The sequence below is a fragment of the Saccostrea echinata genome, unplaced genomic scaffold (genome assembly GCF_033153115.1).
Source record: "Saccostrea echinata isolate AGI-Se365-2 ecotype Australia unplaced genomic scaffold, CSIRO_AGI_Sech_v1 ptg000054l, whole genome shotgun sequence".
NCBI classification, from domain to species: domain Eukaryota; kingdom Metazoa; phylum Mollusca; class Bivalvia; order Ostreida; family Ostreidae; genus Saccostrea; species Saccostrea echinata.
The window spans coordinates 6251809-6276211 of NW_026889803.1; the positions used below are offsets into that span (position 1 = coordinate 6251809).

Sequence of the window (24403 nt, forward strand, 5' to 3'; positions counted from 1 at the left end):
AGAACTTTTAAGCTGAATTAAGAATTTCACAAAAATATGCTTGTTTTTTTTTTTCATTATGAGTTTGGTTTGGTAGGCATGTGTAGTTTTTATAGGAACTACATTCATTTCATTTTGTTCACTGTTTTGTTTTACCATTTCAGTTTTAATTTCAGAATGCACATCTTACTAGTATATGGGTTTTAAACCTGTTTTTAATTTGCTTTTAATTTATTGGGGTATCTCAAAATTTCCCCTCTAGATCTTTCTGCACCTGTTTCTTCAACTAACAGTCAACAATCCATTTAAATCCATTCCTTTATCCAATATGACTCTTTTAAATTGATGTACATGTAACTTGCAAGAATACAATTTTTTTTTGAATTTTTAATATTATAATGGCTGTAGATTTTCAGTTAAAGGTCATTTATAAGAACCATTTCCTTCTGTGTGTAATAATCTCTGTAGAACATTTGGCTTTGTTTATCTGTTTACATCGGTTGATCTCTGGTTTCTACAGGGATGCTCCAGAGGCCACTGGTGATGAACCGGATGATGCTGACTTTGACATGCCTAAGGTTTATGAACCGGTAAGTTGCTGGATGTTATTGTGAGGAGAATCAAGTTCAACACCTGAAATATTTTTTTATTGGAAAGGAAAGAAATTCTGTGTCTTAACAGTTAATCACTTTAATGTATCAATTTATTTGGCCTCAGAGTAATTGTTAATATCCCACTGGATAACGAAAAGTAATATTTTTGTGAATTATATAGCAAATCCTTAGAAGGCAATATGATTGATATGAAATATACAGAAAACCAAAATATTCAGAGTTGCTTGTCTTAATCTTTTGCTAAAAGGAATTCAAATTGCTTTGACATCTGCTGTTTTGAAATAGTAGTGTCCTATTCTCAGGAATATAATTATAACTAAACAACATTGTAATAACAAGGCAAAGGACCTCATGTTTCGCATATTACTGTACGTGTACATAAATTGGCGTTTTCAAAATTTAGAGTAATCACTGGGTTTGGAGTTGTTGGCGTAATCATGAATTAGCGCTACACATTTCCGTGTTGTGTATTGTATATTTAAATGATATCTTAGTGGTATTCATGATATAGTGCATTGTTGTCTGCGCCAAAGCCGCTAAAATATGAAGCCCGCTTTTTAAGTACACATACAGGTATTGACACCTGAAATAAACTTCTTTAGAAGAAGTGTAGAGAAAAACAACTGTGGGATGGAAATAATTTTCTTATGCAGAGAATAAAATGTATGTAAATTGTGTTTATTTTATGATAGATTCCCAGCTTTGAAGCATTGGAGGAGAGGTTACAGATGTTTTTACAGCAGTACAATGAGGGAATCCGAGGTTCCGGAATGGATCTGGTGTTCTTTAAGGATGCCATGATCCATTTGGTGAAGGTTTCCAGGATTATTCGCACCCCCCGTGGTAATGCCTTGTTGGTCGGTGTGGGAGGATCAGGAAAACAGTCCCTCACCAAGCTAGCCTCTTTCATCGCTGGGTACAAAACATTCCAGATCACTCTCACAAGGTAGCTATAGATAACTCTTCTGGGACATTCTATGTTTTAATGATTTACACAAATTTTATGGTATTGCTGAAAATGTTTTGAAGTTTTATAAAACATTTATGATTTTGTGTTTCCAAATGGGTTTTATATTTCATTTCTCTCAAATTTTTCTACAAGTGGAGGTTGTGGAAAGAAGAAATGGTAAATTGTAATTGTGACTATTCATATTGTGTCACTTCGTACAGTATGGGATATAAGTTCACATACAATTAAAGTAGAATATCAGGTCAAAAATCATGGCATACAAGAATTTTTAGCCAGCAGCTTGCATGATCACAGAAGAAAGCTTTAACTATGGAAAGTGAAAGTATGATAAATTTTATAGAAAAAAGTACTTTCTTTACAATGTAATATGTAACTTTGGCATGTGCATTTATCATATATAAATGTTCACTGAGCTTTCAGTGTTTACATCACACATATAGTTCAGAGGTACCTTAGGCCACAATTAAAATATTGTTGGTTTGGCGTTGCCGACTTAGTCTTTATACGTGTGGGTCGGTAGGTAGGGAAAATATTTTTTTTTATTTAAATTTCAGAAATGTTGTTAGTATCCGAACGTCATGGGTTTCCGATAGTTTAACAACAACCACAGTCCAAATTGATTCTCAGTTTTGTCATTGATTTTCAAATCCTATTAGTTTTAAACCTTTGATATACATAGTATTAAAAATCACTGACATTAAATTAGTGTAAATTCGAATCGTGCACGAATCCAAGCATGGCAGCTAGACTAGCAAATCGGACAGGACATTGTACTGTGAAATTTCTATTTTGAACTAGTATATCTTATTCATCAGTTTACTTTTAAAACCACATTACCACAGAGAGTCATGCCTTCAACTTCTGTTATACCGAGTTTACATTTTACCACTTTCGACAGCCATGCTTGGATTCGTGATATGCATTTTATTCAACATCACATAGATGCTTATAAATGAAAACTATTTGATCAACCAAGCGTTTACATGATTTTTCCCATTCTGTATATAATTATATTACGCAAACATACAAACACCTAAATCCAGATGAATATATCGAAATAAAAATTATGATCAGTATCTGTTGAAAAAATTCTTTGGACCACACTAATTTATGCGAATTGGCCAGCAACGCCAAATTAAGCTAATTTTATTTTTGGCCTTACCTGCAATTAATTTTGCATTGAGTATTGTGGGAAAATGTTATTACATATACATATGAACTTACTATTTAACAGGTCGTACAATGTGACCAATCTGCTTGAGGATCTGAAGTTCCTGTATCGTACAGCTGGGGCCCAGGGCAAGGGGATTACCTTCATCTTCACTGACCAGGAAATCAAGGATGAGGCCTTCCTTGAGTACCTCAATAATGTCCTCTCCTCTGGTATTGTAAGTACAAGTATTTTGACCGAAAACTTGTGTATGATAATTTAAAGCTTATCCTGAATTGTTCATTTTCAGAATCAATATCCTATTTCATAAAAATTCTTTAATTGGTCAGAACTGCTTAAAAGTTATGAGTTAGACTGACGAGAATTTACATGCTGCTATAAATCCCTGAGAAAAAGCTGACAAAAAATTTTCTCAGGATTCAAACTGTTAGGCACATGAGTGGAAAAATCATACCACGGTGACAAGTTCACTAAAATAATCTATTTTACAGGTTGCCAACTTGTTTGCCAGAGATGAGATGGATGAAATCATGGGAGACCTTATCCCCATCATGAAAAAGGAATTCCCGAAGCGACCCCCCTCTAATGAGAATCTTTATGAGTATTACCTGACCAGAGTTAGGAACAACCTCCATGTTGTCCTGTGTTTTTCACCAGTAAGTACTCAGAAATTCCACTAAATGTATTTACTGAAAAGCCTCTATGTACATACAAATTAACATACAATGTAAGAATAGGAAGTGTATTTTTAGATTCTTCAAAACACAAGGTTCTTTTTTAAATGCAAAAAGTTTTTGTGTAACATTTATGCATGATGTAATTCCTATTTTCTTAGGTTGGAGAGAAGTTCCGAGCTCGAGCCCTGAAATTCCCTGGTCTTATCTCGGGTTGTACCATGGACTGGTTCCAGCGCTGGCCAAAGGATGCTCTAATTGCTGTAGCTGACCACTTCCTGTCTAACTTCAACATTGAGTGTTCAGCAGAGGTCAAGAAGCAGGTCATTCAAACTATGGGTCTGATCCATGATGGGGTAGCAGAATCTTGTGTCAGCTACTTTCAGAGGTAACTATAAAAGCCTTATTAATGCCCAGTAAGTGATGAAATTTAAAAACTGGTGCATATGGTTCTTGATGTGTAATTTGCAGAAAGTTTACACTTGATTCTATTCTTCACATATTGGACTTTTTCATTTTAGGTACCGTCGTTCAACCCATGTTACTCCAAAATCATACCTATCATTCATCAATGGTTACAAAACAATCTACTCTGACAAGAAGAATGAAATCGGTGAATTAGCTGAAAGAATGAACACAGGTTTGGAGAAGCTCATTGAAGCTGGACAACAGGTGGCAAAACTGAAAGAGGAATTGGCAGTGAAAGAAAAGGAACTTGCTATTGCTTCAGAAAAGGCAGACAAAGTGTTGAAAGAAGTGACAGTCAAAGCACAGGCTGCTGAAAAGGTGAAAGAACAAGTGCAAAAAGTCAAGGACAAAGCTCAGGGCATTGTGGATGCCATTGAAAAAGACAAAGCTATTGCCTTTGAGAAGCTAGAAAAGGCTCGTCCTGCCTTGGAAGAGGCAGAGGCTGCCTTGAACACCATCAAACCAGCAGATATTGCTACAGTGAGAAAGCTTGGTAAACCTCCCCACCTCATCATGAGGATCATGGACTGTGTACTCATTCTCTTCCAGAAGAGGGTCAATCCAGTAGAAATGGACTCAGAGAGACCTTGTGTCAAACCATCCTGGTCTGAGGCTCTTAAGGTACTATCTGCTGCCTTTCTTTGAATTTCAGTAAATTTTGCTAGCTTCTTGTCCATAAAATCACATGAAGGAGAGGCATTTTGAAATCTGTATACAGGGTGTCTAAAAAGTTGGCTAAAAAATTATGAAAATAGTTAAAAGAAACCCTTCTTTTTCCTCTTTAGCTTATGTCAGGAACCAACTTCCTGCAGTCTTTGATAAACTTCCCTAAGGATAGCATCAATGATGAGACAGTGGAATTACTGGACCCCTACCTGTCACAGGAGGACTACACTCTGGAAGTTGCCAAGCGTGTCTGTGGTAATGTTGCTGGTCTGCTTTCCTGGACAAGATCAATGGCTGTGTTCTTTGAAATCAACAAAGAAGTCTTGCCATTAAAGGTATTGATACAAAATAAGACAAAACTTATTTTTTCACACTGTTCAATTCTGTATGTAAGAAAATCTGTATTCTAGGTGCATCTTTAATGATTGAGTTTTGATTCCAGGCAAATTTGGCTGTACAAGAGGCTAGGCTGGGTGTTGCCATGGGTGACCTTCAGAAAGCTCAGGCACAACTGGATGAAAAAGAGGCTGAGTTGGCTAAAGTGAGGGCCATGTATGACCAAGCCATGAGAGAAAAACAAGTGAGTGTTTAATTTTTAAGCGAGATTTTAAAATTTTTATCAAGCCTGTGCACTAGAGCATAACGTCACGTTGTTGACATTTATTTGATTTACCGGTAATTTGTTCCTATCTGTAGACCCTATTGGATGATGCGGAGACATGTCGTAGGAAGATGACTGCGGCTGCAGCTCTCATTAACGGTCTACAGGGAGAGAGGGACAGATGGACGGAACAGAGCAAAGAGTTCAGGGCACAGATTGGCAGGTCAGTCATCATCTTAGAGTCAATCTAACCATTATTAACCATGGAATTTATTTATTTCTTATTTTTGGAGTCTCAAACATCCTGGGTTTTCATAAAACTTTCTGAAGTTAGGTCATGTAATAGCACTGTATATATAGTATGTGCACTATCCTAGAAGGATTTCTTTTTTTTTTTTTTTTTTTTAGAAAATTTTGTGTTAAGTGTATTTACAATTAGTTGATCAATTCCAATTACAGTGAATACTTATTTCATATATACAGATACATGAAAACAAGTGACATTAATGCTGTTTATTCCTTGTCCTACTAATGAGGTAGTTTTATAATAAGTGAACACACTGTACAGTATAACAACTTGTTTGGGGTTTTTATTTTTCATGATTGGATATTTTTTTGCACCATACATTCTCTTTGGCTCAAAATACATGAAATTTTTTTTTAACCTAAGTTGAGCTTTTTAAAGGGTTCATAATTTCTGTATTAAGTTTCTCAATAATACATTTTTCAATGTTTGTTAAAATTTACCAGTGACAGTGGTGGTAGCAGGTGATTCAGTATTGTATCTTTGTTTTATTATTTATATATGTATAGTTCACTTTCAACACCAACACATTATGTACCTTTTATTGTTCACAAAACATGGCTGTAGTAATTACATCAATAAATGTTATATTGTCCAGACCCTTTACCATTATTACAATGTTCTGCACGGTATCATTTTCCTAAAATGACACTCAAAATGTTTTTAAATTTGTTCAATTCTTAAGATCAAACTTTTCCTCAGTCACTGCATCAAGCAAATACATGTAGAAACTTACTGTACAGACATAAATGAATAAGCCCATGTGTATTGCATGTAAATCTCCTTGTATGTGCATGAATAACCATGACTAAGAAAAATTCATAGATTACTGAAATATAAAACAAAACATCTATTTCCAGTAAAATTCTTGCACTAAAGATTGAATTCTTAAAGAGAAGTTTTTATATATTGTGGATTTTTGTGAATTTATAGATTGGTTGGTGATGTCTTGGTTTGCACTGCCTTCTTATCATACTCTGGTCCATTCAACCAAGATTTCAGACTTCTGCTGAACCAGAAATGGTTCAAGGAGTTAAAGAGCCGGAAGATCCCATGTACCCTCAATCTGAGTGTTATTGACATGTTGACAGATCCCACCATTGTAAGTCTTACATTTTGTTCATTAAGCAAACAAACGCACAGAAAACTAAAAGCATCCAATTGTTACAATTTTCAATATATTTTGAAAAGTTTTCATTTAATTCGAAATAAAACAAGCAGAGTTAATTCTCCTAACAAGCAGACATGGTTTTCTGCTCTAATAATTGTAAAAAAAAATTCCAAGATAAAGAGAACTGTAGAGCTCTGTATCAAAGAAGTTTAATTTGTACTTGCATTATCTATCAACCATTAATGACTTCACTGAAATTTTAGATTGGAGAGTGGAATCTGCAAGGTCTGCCCAACGATGAGTTGTCCACACAGAACGGTATCATTGTCACTAAGGCCTCAAGATACCCCCTCCTGATAGATCCCCAGGGTCAGGGCAAAAACTGGATCAAGAACAGGGAGTCTCAGAATGAACTCCAGGTAAGATTAGATAAACAGAAGGGGTGGGGGTGGGGGATCTTTCAAGATTAGCTTGAATGTCATCAACTTTCTTGATTATTGATCATAGAGATTGTTAACAACTTTGTCATATAGTACTCAGAGTTAAAAAAAAAAACACAAGGCAAACTGATACCCTGTTTCTACAATTCAAAATTTATGCCATGTAGTTTTTTAGGGTAGGTGTTCAAATAATTGGGAATTATGATATGTGTGAATCCAGTCCAATCATTGAGTATTTTAAAGACAGGAGATTTAAACCTTCTGTGATTTTATTATACCCCCGCTCCGAAGGAGATGGGGGTATACTGTTTTACCCTTGTGTGTCTGTCTGTCTGTCTGTCCGTCTGTCTAGCTGTCTGTCTGTAACAAATTTTGGTCGCAGTTTTCTCAGCAACTACTCATTGCAGATGTTTGAAATTTTAGCACAATCTTTGTATAGGCATGCCATATGGTGGGACACATTTTTGTACTAATCTGATGTAAACTTCCTGTTTATCCATGTGTCTGTTCGTACCACACATAACAAACTTTGGTCACAGTTTTCTCAGCAACTACTCATCGCAGGTGCTTGAAATTTTAACACACTCTTTGTTTAGGCATGCCATATGGTGGGATTCATTTTTGTACTAATCCGATGTCAACTTCCTGTTTATCCGTGCATCTGTCCGTACCATACATAACACATTTTGGTCGTAGTTTTTTCAGCAACTACTCATCGCAGATGCTTGAAATTTTAGCACAATCTTTGTTTAGGCATGCCATATGGTGGGATTCATTTTTGTACGAATTCGATGTCAACTTCCTGTTTATCCTTGCGTCTGTCTGTATCATTCATAACATATTTTTGTCGTAGTTTTCTCAGCAACTACTCATTGCAGATGCTTGAAATTTTAGCACAATCTTTGTTTAGGCATGCCATATAATGGGATTCATTTTTGGAACAAATCCGATGTCAGCTTCCTGTTTATCCGTGCATCTGTCCGTACCATACATAACACATTTTGGTCGTAGTTTCTCAGCAACTACTAATCGCAGATGCTTGAAATTTTAGCACAATCTTTGTTTAGGCATGCCATATGTTGGGATTCATTTTTTACAAATCTGATGTCAATTTCCTGATTATCTCTGTGTTTGTCCATAACTGAACTTGTGTATTCACATCAGAGCGGGGGTATTAATAGAGAGCATTGGCTCAGAGACTTCCTGTTTTTTTTTTTAATTTTCATTTAACATTCTGTACAAGTTTGAGAACAGTAGGAAGAAAATCTTTATACAGTGAAACTTGTCTAATCCTGATGTTCTTGATATGATGTTAGCTTTAAGTCCCTTGAAGTTAATTCAATTGTTTGAAATGTTCTCTAATCTGGAATGTTGTCTAAACCGGTCAATTTCTTTGGAACCAGCTGTGTCTGGATTAGACGAGTTTTACTGTACAGTATTTTTTTGGTTCATTCATAAGAATTGCTATAATATCAGAATGTTTATTTATAGCTGACCTCATTGAACCACAAATATTTCCGTACCCACCTTGAGGACTCCATGTCTCTGGGTCGCCCATTATTAATTGAGGATGTAGCAGAAGAATTGGACCCTGCCCTAGACAATGTCTTGGAAAAGAACTTCATCAAGGTTGGGTCAACACTGAAGGTCAAGGTTGGAGACAAGGAATGTGACATCATGAAGGGTTTTGTCTTGTACATCACCACCAAGCTGGGTAACCCCTCCTACACCCCTGAGGTGTCAGCTAAGACCTCCATTATTGACTTCACTGTCACAATGAAGGGACTGGAAGATCAGCTGCTCGGTCGTGTCATCTTGACAGAGAAGGCTGTAAGTTGACTTTTTTCACCAAAAAAAATTATATTGAAGAGTTATGTTCCATTGATTGCAACAAAGGTTTAGATCAGGAGTTGTAAATCTTAGATCACAATGAATATTCATGTTTCAAAAAAAAAGTTGAATGTTACTTCATATAAATTTTTTTTTTTTTCAATTTAGGAACTGGAATCAGAAAGAGTGAAACTGATGGAAGATGTCCAGTCCAACAAGAAAAAGATGAAGGAATTAGAGGACAACTTACTGTACAGACTGACCAGTACAAAAGTAAGGGAAACATTTCTTATTCTTTCAGCATTTGTTTGACTTTGGTCCCCTTGATGATTTCATCATAAAACTTGTAAGACAAAAGTTTTGACTGAATTCATGCTGACCATGTTCAACATTATGTTGTTTGAAGATTTTAACTATGGGTTTCATTTTCAGGGATCTCTTGTTGATGATGAGGACTTGATCAATGTACTGAACACAACTAAAGCTACTGCACAAGATGTCAGCCAGAAACTGCAGGTAGCTGCCGAGACTCAGACAAAGATCACCTTGGCTAGAGAGGAGTTCCGTCCTGTAGCAGCCCGTGGCAGTATTTTGTATTTCTTGATCGTGGAGATGGGACTTGTGAACTGCATGTACCAGACTTCTCTCAAACAGTTCCTGTACCTGTTTGACTTGTCTATGGCCAGGTAAGACTCTTTTTTGAGTTTGCCTATGCTTCAACATTTTATATCAATTCTGAATAAACCTTACCAAGCAATACTGTTCAAACTACATTTTTTTCTGTTTACATTGGATAACAGGTCTGCCAAATCTCCAATCACACAAAAGAGAATCCAGAACATCATAGACTACATGACCTTTGAGGTGTTCAAGTACGCAGTTCGTGGTCTCTATGAGGAAGACAAGAACACTTTTACCTTGTTGCTGGCTCTAAAGATTGATTTAGCAGCTGGAAAAATCAAACACGAGGAGTTCATGACCCTCATCAAGGGAGGTGCCTCACTGGATCTGAATGTTGTGCAACCCAAACCTCACAAATGGATTGTGGACCTGACTTGGCTTAATCTGGTGGAACTCAGCAATCTTCACCAGTTCTCAGGAATTCTAGACCAGGTACAATGTCTTCTTTTCACAGATTGATATCATTTCTCACTAATAGCATCTGTCACTGCAAAGTTACTTTTGATTTTAATTTACATAATAAAATCCTTAATTTTTTTCCCAGGTGAGCCGAAATGAAAAGCAATGGAGACAATGGTTTGACAAAGAGGCTCCAGAGGAAGAAGTGATCCCAGATGGTTACAACAACTCCCTGGACGTGTTCCGTCGTCTGCTGTTGGTCAGATCCTGGTGCCCCGACAGAACCATGTCACAGGCCAGAAAGTACATAGCAGACACCTTGGGAGATAAGTATGCTGAAGGAGTGATCCTGGACCTGGAGAAAATGTGGAGTGAAAGCAACAGCAGGAATCCAATGGTGTGTCTGCTGTCCATGGGATCAGATCCCACCAACAACATCGAAGCCCTAGCCAAGAAACTCAAACTAGGTCAGTTGAGATATTTCATGTGAAAATATTTTTTGTGGGGGAGGGCCTTGAATAAAATTTCCAGAGACTTCTCATTGACCACTAGAGAAGTCATTTGGGAATTTGATGGAAGTTGGTTACCAGTTTGTGTAGTCGTTTTTGTGAAATCTTGGTTTTTCTTGGACAGACTTTATAAAAATGCATAATTTACTGCTTTCAGAATGCAGAAACATTTCTATGGGTCAAGGACAGGAGGTCCATGCCCGTCGTATGATGGCACAAGGAATGGCTAATGGTGGCTGGCTGCTTTTACAAAACTGCCACCTGTCCCTGGACTATGTGGAGGAAGTCCTCGATCAGCTTATTGAGACGGAGACTATCCACCAGGAATTCAGACTCTGGGTCACCACAGAGGTCCACAAGAAGTTCCCCATCAACTTCCTACAGGTAAACATCTGATAGAGGGTGTAATTTACTAATTATACCCCCCCAAACGAAGTTTAGGGGGGGTATATTGGAATCGCCATGTCTGTCTGTCTGTCCGTCTGTCTGCCTGTCTGTAGACAAGATTTTGTCCAGAGCGTTTCTCGGAAACTATTCCATAGATTTGTCTGAAAATTTGTACACTTATTATTCACCATATGAAGGTGTGCACCTGGTATTTTCATCATGATTGAATAATTTTTCTGCATTTTACAGGTGTTTTTTTTCATTTTTATTATGTGGTTTTGTCCTGACCTTTTGTCAAAGACTATTTCATAGAATTGTATGAAAATTTGTACACTCATTATTTACAATATGAAGATGTGCACTTGGTATTTTCAACATTATTTGATAATTTTTCTGCATTTTACAGTTTTTTTTTTTAATTTTTATTGACTTAGTCATTTTGAGTTTATTTCTAAGGTTTGAGACATAGAATCTGTACAAAAATGTGAACTACAGCTTAAAACTATTCATTAAAAGAAAAAAAAAATTCACCAAGTATTAAAAACAATTTTATATTACAGAGCAGATAGTGTAAATCCATTTGTCCCTTGGGAGTAATGAGTGGACATCATCCAGTTAGAGATAAATTATTGAGTTCAGTGTGGGAAGTTGTTAGGGCATCTCTGATTAAGCGTGTGTTATCTATATCTCCTGGGAATTTAAAGATCTCTGTTCTTTAATTCTCTTAATTGTAATTTATTGTCTGTCATAGTACATAGTTACTGGATGACCAGCCTTTCATTTTTAAAATGAATTTGATATAAAGTTAACAAGATTAATTTGATTTTATTAATTTGATTTCGTAATTAATTGATTTTGTAATTAATTGATTTTTTTTCAACAATCAATTTGCAGAATGTCATGTCTCAAAAAGATGACAGATAGTTGCAATTTATTTTTTCAATGTATTAGAAAACAATGTAATTACAATGTATTGGTATTGATGTTTTATAAGGTTGTTCCTTGGTTTCATTCATTAAAAAAAATATAATGAGCAATTATTTTTTCACTCTAAATGTTAATAAGAAAATTGTGAACACCTCTTAGATCCATAAAATATTAGTGATTCGGCACCTCTGAAAAACCCAGCGGGGGGTATTCGTCCCCTTTGGACAGTTCTAGTTGCTTTAAACTTTGGCAGAAATGCCTAAAAGAAATGTTTCTATATAGTACTATAGGTGCAGAGATGAATCTAACCTTAGAAGGAAACCTAAGTATATATGTATTTACATATTCCTAAAATTTGTATAGATTCAAGTTACTTCAACTTATTTTGAGAGAGGAACCCATGGGGTTTCTTAATGCTCATTCTAAATTTTGATTGTTTTTACTGATACACACACAAGGAAGGCTCATTTTAATCCAACAAGGAGAGATAACTAAGAAGGATGTATAAATAATACAGTGTCATTGTTCATGTACTAGTGTTTCGGATAAAATCTGTCTACTTGTTTTACTTTTGCTTATATCCTTCTGAATATAGATGTTTCCCTCCCATGGGATAGAATGAATTTTGGAATAGTTTGAGAGTAGCCTATAAGAATTGTTTCAAGAAAGTGAAATATTAATGTACCTCTTTTTATATGACACAAATGTCATATTTTGTAAAACAATTACTGCATAAGAAATTTTCCAGAAAGCTTACAACATGGTTCTGAATAACTTTTCAAAGTAATTACACAAATTCACATATGAAGCTGTGATGTCTCACATCATTTGTTTTATTTATGATAATTAATCCAGAAAAATGTTTCTTCTAGCTAACAGATTTGTTTTAAAAAATAAGTTTGGTAACCTTGTTTAGTAAAAGCACATTGATAAATGTCTCAGATGCAACCAGTGTTAAATATTGCTTTTTTATGTTAACAGATTTCAATTAAATTCACCAATGAGCCTCCACAAGGAATCAAAGCTGGTCTGAAGAGGACCTATGCTGGTCTTAGCCAGGATTTCCTTGATATTTCAAACATGCCTCAGTGGAAACCCATGTTGTATGGTGTGGCCTTCATGCATACTGTGGTGCAGGAGAGAAGAAAGTTTGGACCACTGGGATGGAATATTCCATATGAATTTAATGCTGCTGACTTCAATGCTAGTGTCCAGTTTGTTCAGAACCATCTTGATGACATGGACATCAAAAAGGTTATTTACATTTGTTTCTTACTTTCAAATGAAAGTTTCTCTGAGTGAATCGTCTGTATGAAATAAACTTTCATTCAAGAGGAAAACAATTCCCTAGATTAATAATTAGAGTAAACATTCAAAGACTTGTGATAGGAGTGACATTGTTTGCTATGAACAACAAGAACTGATCATGATAAATTTTTCCTCTTTACCTATTTGTGAAACAAGTTATATAGGAACATTTAATAAAAAATGCTGAATTTCAAAAGTATTTATCACTGAATAAAACTTTGAAAGAGTTTTTTTTCTCACTGTTGTAGGGAGTGAACTGGACATGTGTTCGCTATATGTTTGGTGAGATCCAATATGGAGGACGTGTGACAGATGACTTTGACAAGAGACTGCTGAACACATTCTGTAAAGTCTGGTTTGGAGAGAACATGTTCCAGAGTAACTTCTGCTTCTACAAAGGATACATTATTCCTAAATGTAACAAAATGCAGGAGTACATGGATTACATCAATAACCTGCCGGGTACTGACACTCCCGAGGCGTTTGGTCTGCACGCCAATGCTGACATCACGTAAGTCAGGATTTCTGTCTCTTACACAACTCTGAAAAGCTTGTATAAGAATTAGTTTGTTCTCAAGATTTCATTTATGCAGTTTGAAAAATTTAATTATTGTCTTTACTTATGAATATTTATGCACATTAAACAAATTTTATGATAAACCTACATTGTAGATGTCATTCACAAGGTCAAAGTAAATTAATGTTAAAATGATAAACCAACTTTAAATAACCATAAGCATTGCATCTTCATCGTTTTCATTTTGTACTGCAGATATCAGAGCAAGTCAGCAAAGACTGTACTGGATACTATCCTGGAGATCCAGCCTAAAGATAGCAGTGGGGGAGGAAGTGGAGAGACTCGCGAGTCCATCGTGTACCGCATCTGTGATGACATGTTAGAGAAACTACCCAACGACTACGTACCATTTGAGGTCAAGGCCAGATTGGAGAAAATGGGTCGCCTGCAGCCAATGAACATTTTCCTCAAGCAGGAGTTGGACCGCATGCAGCGTGTCATCTCAACAGTGAGAAACACACTTCAAGACCTGAAACTGGCCATTGATGGAACCATCATTATGAGTGAAGCTCTACGTGATGCTCTTGACTGCATGTATGATGCCAGGATTCCTAAACTGTGGCAGAAGGTTAGTAAAAACCCTAATATTCAATCAGTCAATAACAAGCTATGCAACCTAGAGAACACACATTTCCATTTATGAGAGAAGTTGTGCTTGGTGTTGTATACACAATAAAGATTCTTGTATGAGGAAAGAATCTATAGTGTACTTATTGTCTTTTTCACAGATTTCCTGGGACTCCAGTACCCTCGGCTTCTGGTTCACTGAACTGATTGACAGAAACAGTCAGTTCCATACCTGGTGCTTTGATGGCCGACCAGTGACTTTCTGGATGACTGGATTCTTTAATGCTCAGGGATTCCTTACAGCAATGAGACAGGTAATTAATAACACCAATAAATGTAAAATTAATGTTTCCATTATTTCACCCCAGGTTTGAAGCTGTAGTTTCACCTGAATTTTTAATGATGAAAAACTACCAGTGGTAAAGTATATGAACTGGAATTGCAGCAAATACATTGGAGATTAAGAATTTATGAATTTCATGCTTGCTGTTTGTTTGCAGGAGGTGACAAGAGCTCATAAGGGTTGGGCTTTAGATGGAGTGGTCCTACACAACGACGTTACCCGCCAGATGAAGGATGACATTACCACACCGCCCTCAGAGGGTGTGTACGTGTATGGACTTTTCCTTGAAGGGGCTGGTTGGGACAAGAGGGGCAGCAAGCTCATCGAACCCAAGCCCAAAGTCCTGTTCGAGCCCCTGCCAGTTATCCATATTTACGCCATCAACACCACGTCGGATAAAGAGGATACAAGAATGTACAAATGTCCGATCTACAAGAAACCACGCAGGACAGACTTAACCTACATTGCAGCCGTCTTCTTGAAGACCAATCAAAACCCTGATCACTGGGTGTTGCGTGGTGTCGCACTGTTATGTGACATTAAGTAAACTGTTTTCTAAAACTTATTAGTATAAACCTTTACCAAAGTCAATGTTTCTAAAAGTCAGAAGACTGTTTTACATCAATATATATATTTCGGAAGTTGTTGCTAAATAATTTTCTTATAGTTTCTGTTACAGAAATATTAATATTTATACATAGGACATAGCTCATTTTTGAGTAATTTACACTCTATTGCCAGTTTTATATTTAATAGAAAATTTACAAATATTGATATTTTGATTTTTATCCGTCCATTGCTTTATTAGTTGGATAAGTGATTAGCATTGTGGTTATGGTGTAGTAATTACTTTGTCAGTTAACGTACATTATATATGTTGCCTTTTGTTGCACATTTGCTTGAAATTGTTTACAATCTACTTAACAAAGGAGAGCTATTCAAAGGAAGAGAACATTCATGCTTTTTTAATTGTTTCATTTTAATTGATTCATCTCATGAGAAAGGCACATAAAAGATCACTAACAATAAATTTGGGATATTTGATAGAAGGGATTGGAAATGTAAGTTAAAGTGTTGATAAACACACGTTATTGTCGTTTTTCTGAAAGTTTAGATAGTGTAGTGTTTAGCATAATGAAGATGATCCAGAAAGCTGTGATATGATAGCTAGGTCACTGACCTTTGTCATGTGATTTAATTAACCGTCCATTAAGTCTTTTAATTAGCCTTTCAGAGCATTATGTTGATATTTAGGAGATAATATTTATTTTTTTCTTCATTAGTAACAGATTTTTTTTTCTATCTGTCTTTATTTCTGTAGCATCCGTTTATAATTTGTTTGATTTTCACATCTTGTGGTGAAATGTTCATATTATTTTATACCAATGTTTTCAGTCGACTACTTCAGTAGTTCTGTTAGATAATAAACTTTATATTAATAATCCAGGGTTTATGTGTGTTGATATTTAAAACATTCTTTTGATGTCAGAACTTGGTGTTACTTTTGCATTACACCATTAACATTGATGGTCATGCACTTTAGATTGGTTTATTATCTTTGGTATCTAGATAATTAGTAAAAACACGCTGCCTCCTGAATATAAATCATTACAAAGTTTACACACAAATATTTGGCAACCAAGTCAATATTTATACAGAAGAACTACACTGACTGAACCATGAACTAGAAGGATTTTTAATTAAATCACTTAAAATTGTTTGGAAATTATTATTTCTAGACAATAATGTATATATATGATCTTTCATCAAGTATGATACCTATATATGTACACTTCATCATTTCTATTTACTTACTTCTATCCTGACCAGATGTCTCTTATAAAACTGCAGCTCTACTGATCTAAATCATGATAAATAGTGTAAGAGAAAAAAGTTGGATTTCTGGTATTTGTATCATGGCGACACTGTTCATCCAAATCAAAATTTTGCAGTTATGTTGCTAAATATGTAGCGCAGCCTCTTTTTGAAGCATGCATGACGTATTCACTGTCAGATTGTAGGTTCATAAAACAGCACTATCAGTGTACAAGTATTAACAATGAGTACACACCCATATGGATTTAGACTAGATTAGTATTGTACTATTCTCTTTACAAGCTTTAATATATGACTACTCCAATATATATATATATATAAATTAAAAAAATTAAATATATGAAGCACAGAAATAAATAAAATATATGAAAAATCACAAATATTTCTTAAAATTTAAAGAAAAATGATAAACCAATATATATTTATCACAATTTGGTAGTACTATCAGGGACCTAGGTCACTGGTATTATGTGATAGACTTATGTGGTATCTTTTTGTGCAAAAAGAAAAACATTTAATATATTAAAACTGAAGTACGCATGGCAAAGCAACAGTAATTTTTCCTTAATGTCAAGGAAAAACATATGACCTTGACCTGTTGATAAAATAAGACGGTCAAATTTATATTGTGATTTGTCGTTTCCGATGTATGAAAGTTTTATTTTTAATACATTAATTAAGTTTTATATATATATATATATATATATATATATATATATATATATATATATATATATATATATATATATATATATATATATATTAAAAATCTTTCCCTAAAATGTCCACATTTTTTGTGGGAAAGGGGGGGGGGATGTCAAATGTCTAGCGCCAATTAAGCCACACGGGCCGGGTTGGTGTCAATCTGAAATTAAGATGACTTGTCTAAAGTGATGGAGCACTTAACTGTATATTCTAGTTTAATAATTCCTATACTTTTTTTCTATGGAGAACAGATGGAATGTGTTTGAATTATTTAATAGTCTGATTACACACTTAAAATAATCAATGCTGATTTTTTTAAGCCAACCAGATTGGTGTGATAAAAGATGTTCTTATATTATTTACAAACTCGTTACCTTCATAAATCAGATCATTTTTATTTACAAAAGACGTATATAAACATGTGTGTGATATCGTAAAACTAGTTGAAGAAATGTATTTCAATTTCAATCAGCAAAAACTCATACAAAGCGTATAAAATATAAATACACTCTGTGATTCGAAGGAAATCGGACACTGTTTAATCGCAAATAACAAATTCTACCAACAAATCTCGCCTAAAAGTGCACAGCATGAAATTCATGTATCAAAGTTTGAAGCTGTTCTGTGAAATATTATATATGAAAAAGGCAGAACTTGATGTTAACCCTAAAGAAAGAACAATAAATAGTCTATCACAAAATAACCAAGGTATCTAGACAAAATTAATCGAGGTCTCGTAACAACAATGATTGTTTTTGCTGTGATGAATTATGCAACATTTGGAACGGAGGTTAAAATCAACACAAAGATGAATATGGATTTCAATAAAAAAAATCATTATCAGCATCGATTCCCTGGTCTCACCGATTGTTCTACATAATAGACTGAAAGTGAATTTACGTGTTATAGAGAATTTATGGTAAGATAACCTAAGTCAACAGCTGGATCTTTCAAGTTTTTCATTTTTTAATCAATCAGGTCTTGTTAGACATTATCTACTGATTAGCACGATCATATGTATGATGTATGCCTTTTCTTTTCACTTTAATTACGAAATCGGCATCCCTTAACAGCAGAAAAAAGTAGTTTGATATGATAGAGAAATTCTTTGATAGGAAAAAAACAGCAAACATATTTGGCTTCTTAGAAATACGAGTACCTTTCATGTACATGCATTTTAATACCCCCCCCATCTCTCTCTCGAAAGTTGTCTTACCCCACAATGCCTGCATGTTGTAAGTCACGTGTTCGTTTTGAACAGTGCTGGAATGTTTGATTGAGAACTTGTTCAGGAGGACAAATTTATTATTTGTGTCAAGTGAATAAATGTACGAAGTGGTTGAATTCTTTGAATTTCAATTTTAGTGAATAGTTTTGCATGTATAAAACACCGCTCCCACGGATAATCAATGAACATCCCTTAAAGTTTGTAAAACTTAAGAAGACTATGGTACGATGATGCAAATGATTGTGTTAATAGCCAGACAACTGCCAGGTGAAAGATTGAAATTTTCTAATTAATTGCTTCAGGAACCCATTTGGAGGTATGAAATTCTCTCTGGTCCTCTTATTATGAAGATGGTAACACAGCTGATCGTATTATCCTGGTATCAGGGAGGGGAAAAAAGAGTTCAAAGTACAGAATCAAAGCCATTGTGCTATATACATGCAAGAAAGCAGGAAATGAAATTATTATACATGTTCAAGACTGGGATATAATAGTACAATCATGAATGGAAAATTTGTACTCGTACTGACAAAACATCCATTTCTTTTTCCTGCAACCCCATGAAACAGTAGCAGAAAGAAAAAACTTGTAGAAGGATTCCTTTATTTTTCTTTCTAAAAATGTACCCAAAAGATTTAGAAATATAATATTTTAGCTAAGAATGTTTATCTAATATTCAAAGAAATATGAAATTTTTATATAGACAATTGTAAAACTGTTTGTGAAGAATTTATTATCTCTAGAATACATGTTGAACACGAAGTTTTCACTGAAATCCAGCCTTGTGCTATATTAAGAATTTAAAAGGAAAGAATTAAATGAAGCATCAGATGATATTCGGTTTTTTTTTTCTCTGAATGCATTGGATTTCCTATTAGGTGATCACAGTGTAAATCGATATTAAGTATATGAAATTAAAATGACTCTTAATCTCAAAAAAAAAGAAGAAAAGATTTCCCGGAATACTAGTTATCCCTGACATATTGAATATTAATCATGTTTTCCAATTATCAGGATTTCAGTTAATTAAGGAAGAGTCTGTAGATATCGAAGTCATGCGTTTCCTTTATACTTTACTCATAATTTTCTCCCATGGTACGTTACATTATTCATAATGCATTTCTATTACAAAGTATCTACACTACAGCCGATATCAAACTAAGAATATAAGCATAAGTTACACCAATGATTTTTTAAAAAAAAAAAAAGAAAAAAAGAAAAAAAAAAGGAGTCTTATTATCTCAGTCGAACTATTTAAACATACATGAGAGTTTGGTTTCATCTTTCGTTTCAAAAAAATTACAAATGAAATCTTTGGATATTTGAAAACTAAAGTAGGAAAACATTCATCTAATTTCCATTATATGTATTATATGTATTTCATTTGGGTAACCGATTATGTCAGTTTCCATCCCACGTGAAGTTAATTTGAGCTTTTCTGACTAAAAAACATACACGAGTTAACTAGAATCAGGCAATTGCCCAATAAATAGTAATTCCTTTTTATAAATATTAATAGGCATATTAATTTTGCTCCAAAATTGTTATAGCAGAAGTTTCTGAATAAATACAAAACTGGATGGAATAAATTTAAATATTCACTAGTACCAACATTATCAAAAATGCAAGTTACGAATATTAGATTTTTTCTCTCTTCCTCTCTTATTAATTTGCTGATTTTATATATATATATATATATATATATATATATATATATATATATATATATATATATATATATATATATATATATATATATATATATATATATATATATATATATATATATATATATATATATATATATATATATATAATTGACAATTAATATTGGAATTCCCATGGGTACCAATTGCTCCCCGTTATTAGCAGACCTATTTTGTATTCATATGAAGCAGAATTTGTTCAAAATCTTTTACGTGAAAAGAAGAAAACACTTGCTGTGGCCTTCAACTCGACATTTAGATATATCGACGACATATTGTTAATAAACAATGGTTATTTCCATTCTTATGTCGATACGATATATCCCGATGAGCTAAAAGATATTACAGAGTCAGACACATCTGTTTTTTATTTGGATATTTTACTTGAAAAAGACGTTAATGGTAACCTAACAACTAAGCTTTATGATAAACGTGATGACTTTAACTTTTCAATCGTCCACTTCCCTTACTTATGCAGCAATATACCTTCATCACCTGCATACGGGGTTTATATCTTTCAGTTGATTCGATACGCAAGAGCATGATCTACGTATGTACAATTTCTAAAACGAGGTAAATTATTGACAAACAAGTTGAGGAAACAAGAATATCAGCACTCTCGTTTAAAGTCATCATTTCGTAAGTTCTATTGTCGATACAATGACCTTGTCAGCAAATACAATTTATCATTGCGTCAAATACTGACTGACGTTTTTCATACTAATTGTAAGGCCAATATTTACAGAGTGAATTGTCGTCGGATTTTTCCGTTATTTCCCGATCATGACAAGGAGCACACGGCGGGTGTGACCGGTCGGCAGGGGATGCTTACTCCTCCATGGCACCTGATCCCACCTCTAATGTTTTGGAGGTCCGTGTTTGCTCTGCTTCTATTTTGTAATGTTTAATGGACTTCTGAGCTTGAACACTATTTCGTTATCTTCATATATTTCATTTAGAAAGTGCGAGTATAAAAATGAATTTCATTTAGTAGTTGAATGTTTCCTAGTGTACAGTCTCATAAATCCAATATGGATGTGCAAAATATAGAGATTTATAATGTCATGATATTTGATCAAATTCGCTGTGCAAAAGCTTCAATATTTTGTGGGACTACCAAGCGCTAATACAACAGCATGACAATGCCTCAGAGAACTACGAATAAGAGTTCTAATCATTTGCAATGGGATCTTGCTCTGTTCTTCACAGGAAGCATTTTCCAATTCCTGTACATTTGTTGGAGGCACATCAGTCGTACACATCGCTGAAGGACATCCCAAGTTTGTTCTGCTGGGTTTAAGTCTGGCAAACATAAAGGTCATTGCATTCGTTCAATTGTTTCATTAGAAATATATTGTTCAACAACTCGAGCCCTGTGTGGTATTGCGTTATTATCCATGAGATCAAAATCTTGACCAATAGCAGCTGTAAAAGGACAAACAATGTTGTGAAAAATCCCATCCTGTATATAAGACCAGTTAAAGGATCATTCCGAATGAAATACTGTTCTGTAATCTATCGGAACATAACCCACTCCAAACAATGACAGAACCGCCACCAAAGCGGTTATGCATAGCAACACAATAGTTATGGTACTGTTAATTCTTTTGGCGCCGCTCACAGAGACGACCATCATGGAAGTCCACACAAAATTTGGATTCATCTGTGAACAGAATCGGTCTCATAATTGCCAATGTTCATGGTTACTGCTAAACTCAAGACAAGCATTGCGATGTATTACAGTCAAACGTTGACAGATATGCTGGCTTGTAAACATGCAAATTTGCTGCAGGTACATGTATCCTATTTCTTAACGTCTGAGTGGGTTTTTGCAACCCATGATCATTCCTATACTTCCTATTCAAGATTTCGGCAGACATGAACCGATGCGTTTTGCCAAGAGCAAATTTCACACTGCTGACGGGCTGTCGTACTTTTTGGCCTGTCACTACAGTCTTTGTTGCAACCCCCCCCCCCCCCCTTGATACGCTTTGACTGACGTTGAACTGTCGAACGTTGACGTTGAACATACCCAATTGCAACATGCCTATGGCACAACCGTTGTGCTGTACATCCATATGTCGCCTCTAAGGCATGTTGTCATTAATTAAGGTCAGCAGTTGTGAAAGTTCAAAGTCTTTTGTAATTTCTGAAAATTATAGTTTTACACCAAATTTCTTTACCTTGACCTTTGACAGCTGTTTCTCATTTTGGGAGGGGGATATTGTAAATGTACACGTGGTTTTGGTTACTCGGTAATCGAACTTGTGCAAATAAAATGCAGAATGTACGTCAGCCAAATAAATATTATTCTTACAAACAAAACTCTTGTATTAAAAAATAAATGTGGACTTAATTCCATGACCCTTTACTTTTTTTGTTGAGTATACATTTGAAAATTGTTTTATTTTTATTGATCTATCAATTACAGTATTTACAGTGATTAATTATCATAACTGAATAAACAAAAGAAAATAATTTCTCTCAGTTTACTCATAAGATCAATGGTACCCTGCTCAGAACCAGAATACTTGATCCATTGGACTAGTTTCAGAATTTTAGAAAGGTCACCCTTCCTTATTTCTTTTAATAACCATGCACTTAGTTTGTCTGCTTAATACACAGGAATAGAGAAGAAGATTTTCAAAGAATTGAAGCAATTTCAGTAAACATGTATGACCAGAAAAACCCCACCCTAACAATATAACTATAACCAAGAGGCCTTAATTCAAAATTTTGGAAGAGGCACGCTTGCTTATCATTTCTGTGCATTTAGTTTGTCTCCTAAATATATAGCTGAGAGAAGAAGACTTTAAAGAATATTGCTTTACCTATATGATCTATAAAGCCCAACTATTACATCAAAACTCCAAATCTAGGGACCATGAATGTCACAGTTTGCTTTTGAGGTATCATTGCTTATTGGAATTCATAAAATAAGCAAGCATTTAACGAAAAAATTGATTATATAAGGATATAAAGAATCTCGTTAATACACAATATTTTGAAAATTCTATGGTTGAAACAATGGCTATGATTGCAACTACAATCTCTTGTTAAGTCAATTACTTTTACACTGAATTGTCTACTGAATTATTCAGTTTCCCGATAATGACGAAGAGCAAACAACGGATGCGACCGGACGACAGGGGATGCTCACTCATCCAAGGCACCTGGTCCCTCCTCTGTTTTCAGAGGCCTTATGGCTCTGCTAACAATTTTGTATTGTTTGTTTTGACTGTTCGTAATTCTCATATTTTATAAATGCTTAAAGTCTGACTGTTTGATGTCTAGGAGTAAAAAAAAAACTTTTAAAAGTTACATTAAAGTTGATAGTTTGAACCCCACCCCTCAGGTTCCAACAAATTTGATGTCGATATCGACAATATAATGTCGATATCGTAATGCTATCGATCCTGATCATTACTATGGAATTGGAAATACTGGATAAATGATAAACTTAGTTTTATTTCTACACCGTTGTTATCGACAATATCATCGATATCGATACAGATCTATACAATTTATTTCCAAATTGAGGAATAACACATTTATAGAAGGACGCAAGTATGATGTCGATGTGTATTCATTATTTGGCATAAATATCTAAATAGATAAGGATGACAAATAAAGGGCAAGGGGTTGTTTTTTTTTTCCAGGAGGTTAGGGAAAGGGTAAGGTTTTGGGTAAGGGTGAGCGTTGGTAAAAATATTATGGCTTGCGGAATCATAATTCTATATCGGTACGATTGACATTAGGGCAAACTTAATAATCAGAAATGTTCATAAATGTTGCATAAAGAAATATAGCCACAAGAATGATGTCGAAAATGATTTGATATCCATACGATATCGTCGATATCGACAATATCGATAGCAAGTACAATCTCCCTAAATTTAAAGTATTTAAACAAAGACATACATACATAATGGCAAGGACATTAGTTTGAAATGCTTGAGCAAACATGATTCGACATCGAAATGATATCGATGATATCGACACTACAGGAGAAACCTCAGAAAATGATAGCATTCAGGAAACATAACATTAAGGGAGGAAACCAAAATCCATTGAACAATCATGATATCAATGCGATATCGTGGATATGTACAGTAAGAAAAGCTTTGTAAATAGTGAGTATTGTAACAAACGAACAAGAAAAAAGAAATATTTTAGCAAACTGTGAAAAATTAATCTGTCGATATCGTAACTACATCTTGTCTTGGACATAACTCGGCTCCAAAGAGCCAGGAACATGAAATTCACAACTTTCTTTTCCCATTTTACTCACAGATGCTATATACCAAAATTGATTAAAATTGATATAAGTCACACAGAAAAGCTGAATATGTTAAAATATAACACACGACGGACGACAAATGACAACAGACAAAAACATATA

The 24403-nt window shown here is 34.6% G+C and overlaps 1 protein-coding gene across 1 annotated transcript in view; it reads left to right on the forward strand.

Moving 5' to 3' along the window:
- LOC133205642 (dynein axonemal heavy chain 5-like) overlaps window positions 1-15965 on the forward strand; it is a 72047-nt gene extending 56082 nt beyond the window's left edge. Inside the window, exons 41-62 of the mRNA XM_061341488.1 lie at window positions 500-569; window positions 1286-1539; window positions 2798-2951; window positions 3226-3390; window positions 3570-3796; window positions 3930-4497; window positions 4662-4877; window positions 4985-5122; window positions 5239-5366; window positions 6381-6549; window positions 6822-6977; window positions 8490-8828; window positions 8997-9101; window positions 9261-9514; window positions 9629-9941; window positions 10054-10375; window positions 10575-10801; window positions 12713-12985; window positions 13288-13550; window positions 13812-14184; window positions 14345-14497; window positions 14684-15965. Of these exons, the coding sequence (XP_061197472.1) occupies window positions 500-569; window positions 1286-1539; window positions 2798-2951; window positions 3226-3390; window positions 3570-3796; window positions 3930-4497; window positions 4662-4877; window positions 4985-5122; window positions 5239-5366; window positions 6381-6549; window positions 6822-6977; window positions 8490-8828; window positions 8997-9101; window positions 9261-9514; window positions 9629-9941; window positions 10054-10375; window positions 10575-10801; window positions 12713-12985; window positions 13288-13550; window positions 13812-14184; window positions 14345-14497; window positions 14684-15073 (5257 nt within the window). The 3' untranslated portion in view covers window positions 15074-15965. The remainder of the gene's footprint in view (window positions 1-499; window positions 570-1285; window positions 1540-2797; window positions 2952-3225; window positions 3391-3569; window positions 3797-3929; window positions 4498-4661; window positions 4878-4984; window positions 5123-5238; window positions 5367-6380; window positions 6550-6821; window positions 6978-8489; window positions 8829-8996; window positions 9102-9260; window positions 9515-9628; window positions 9942-10053; window positions 10376-10574; window positions 10802-12712; window positions 12986-13287; window positions 13551-13811; window positions 14185-14344; window positions 14498-14683) is intronic.
- Window positions 15966-24403: the final 8438 nt, after the last annotated feature.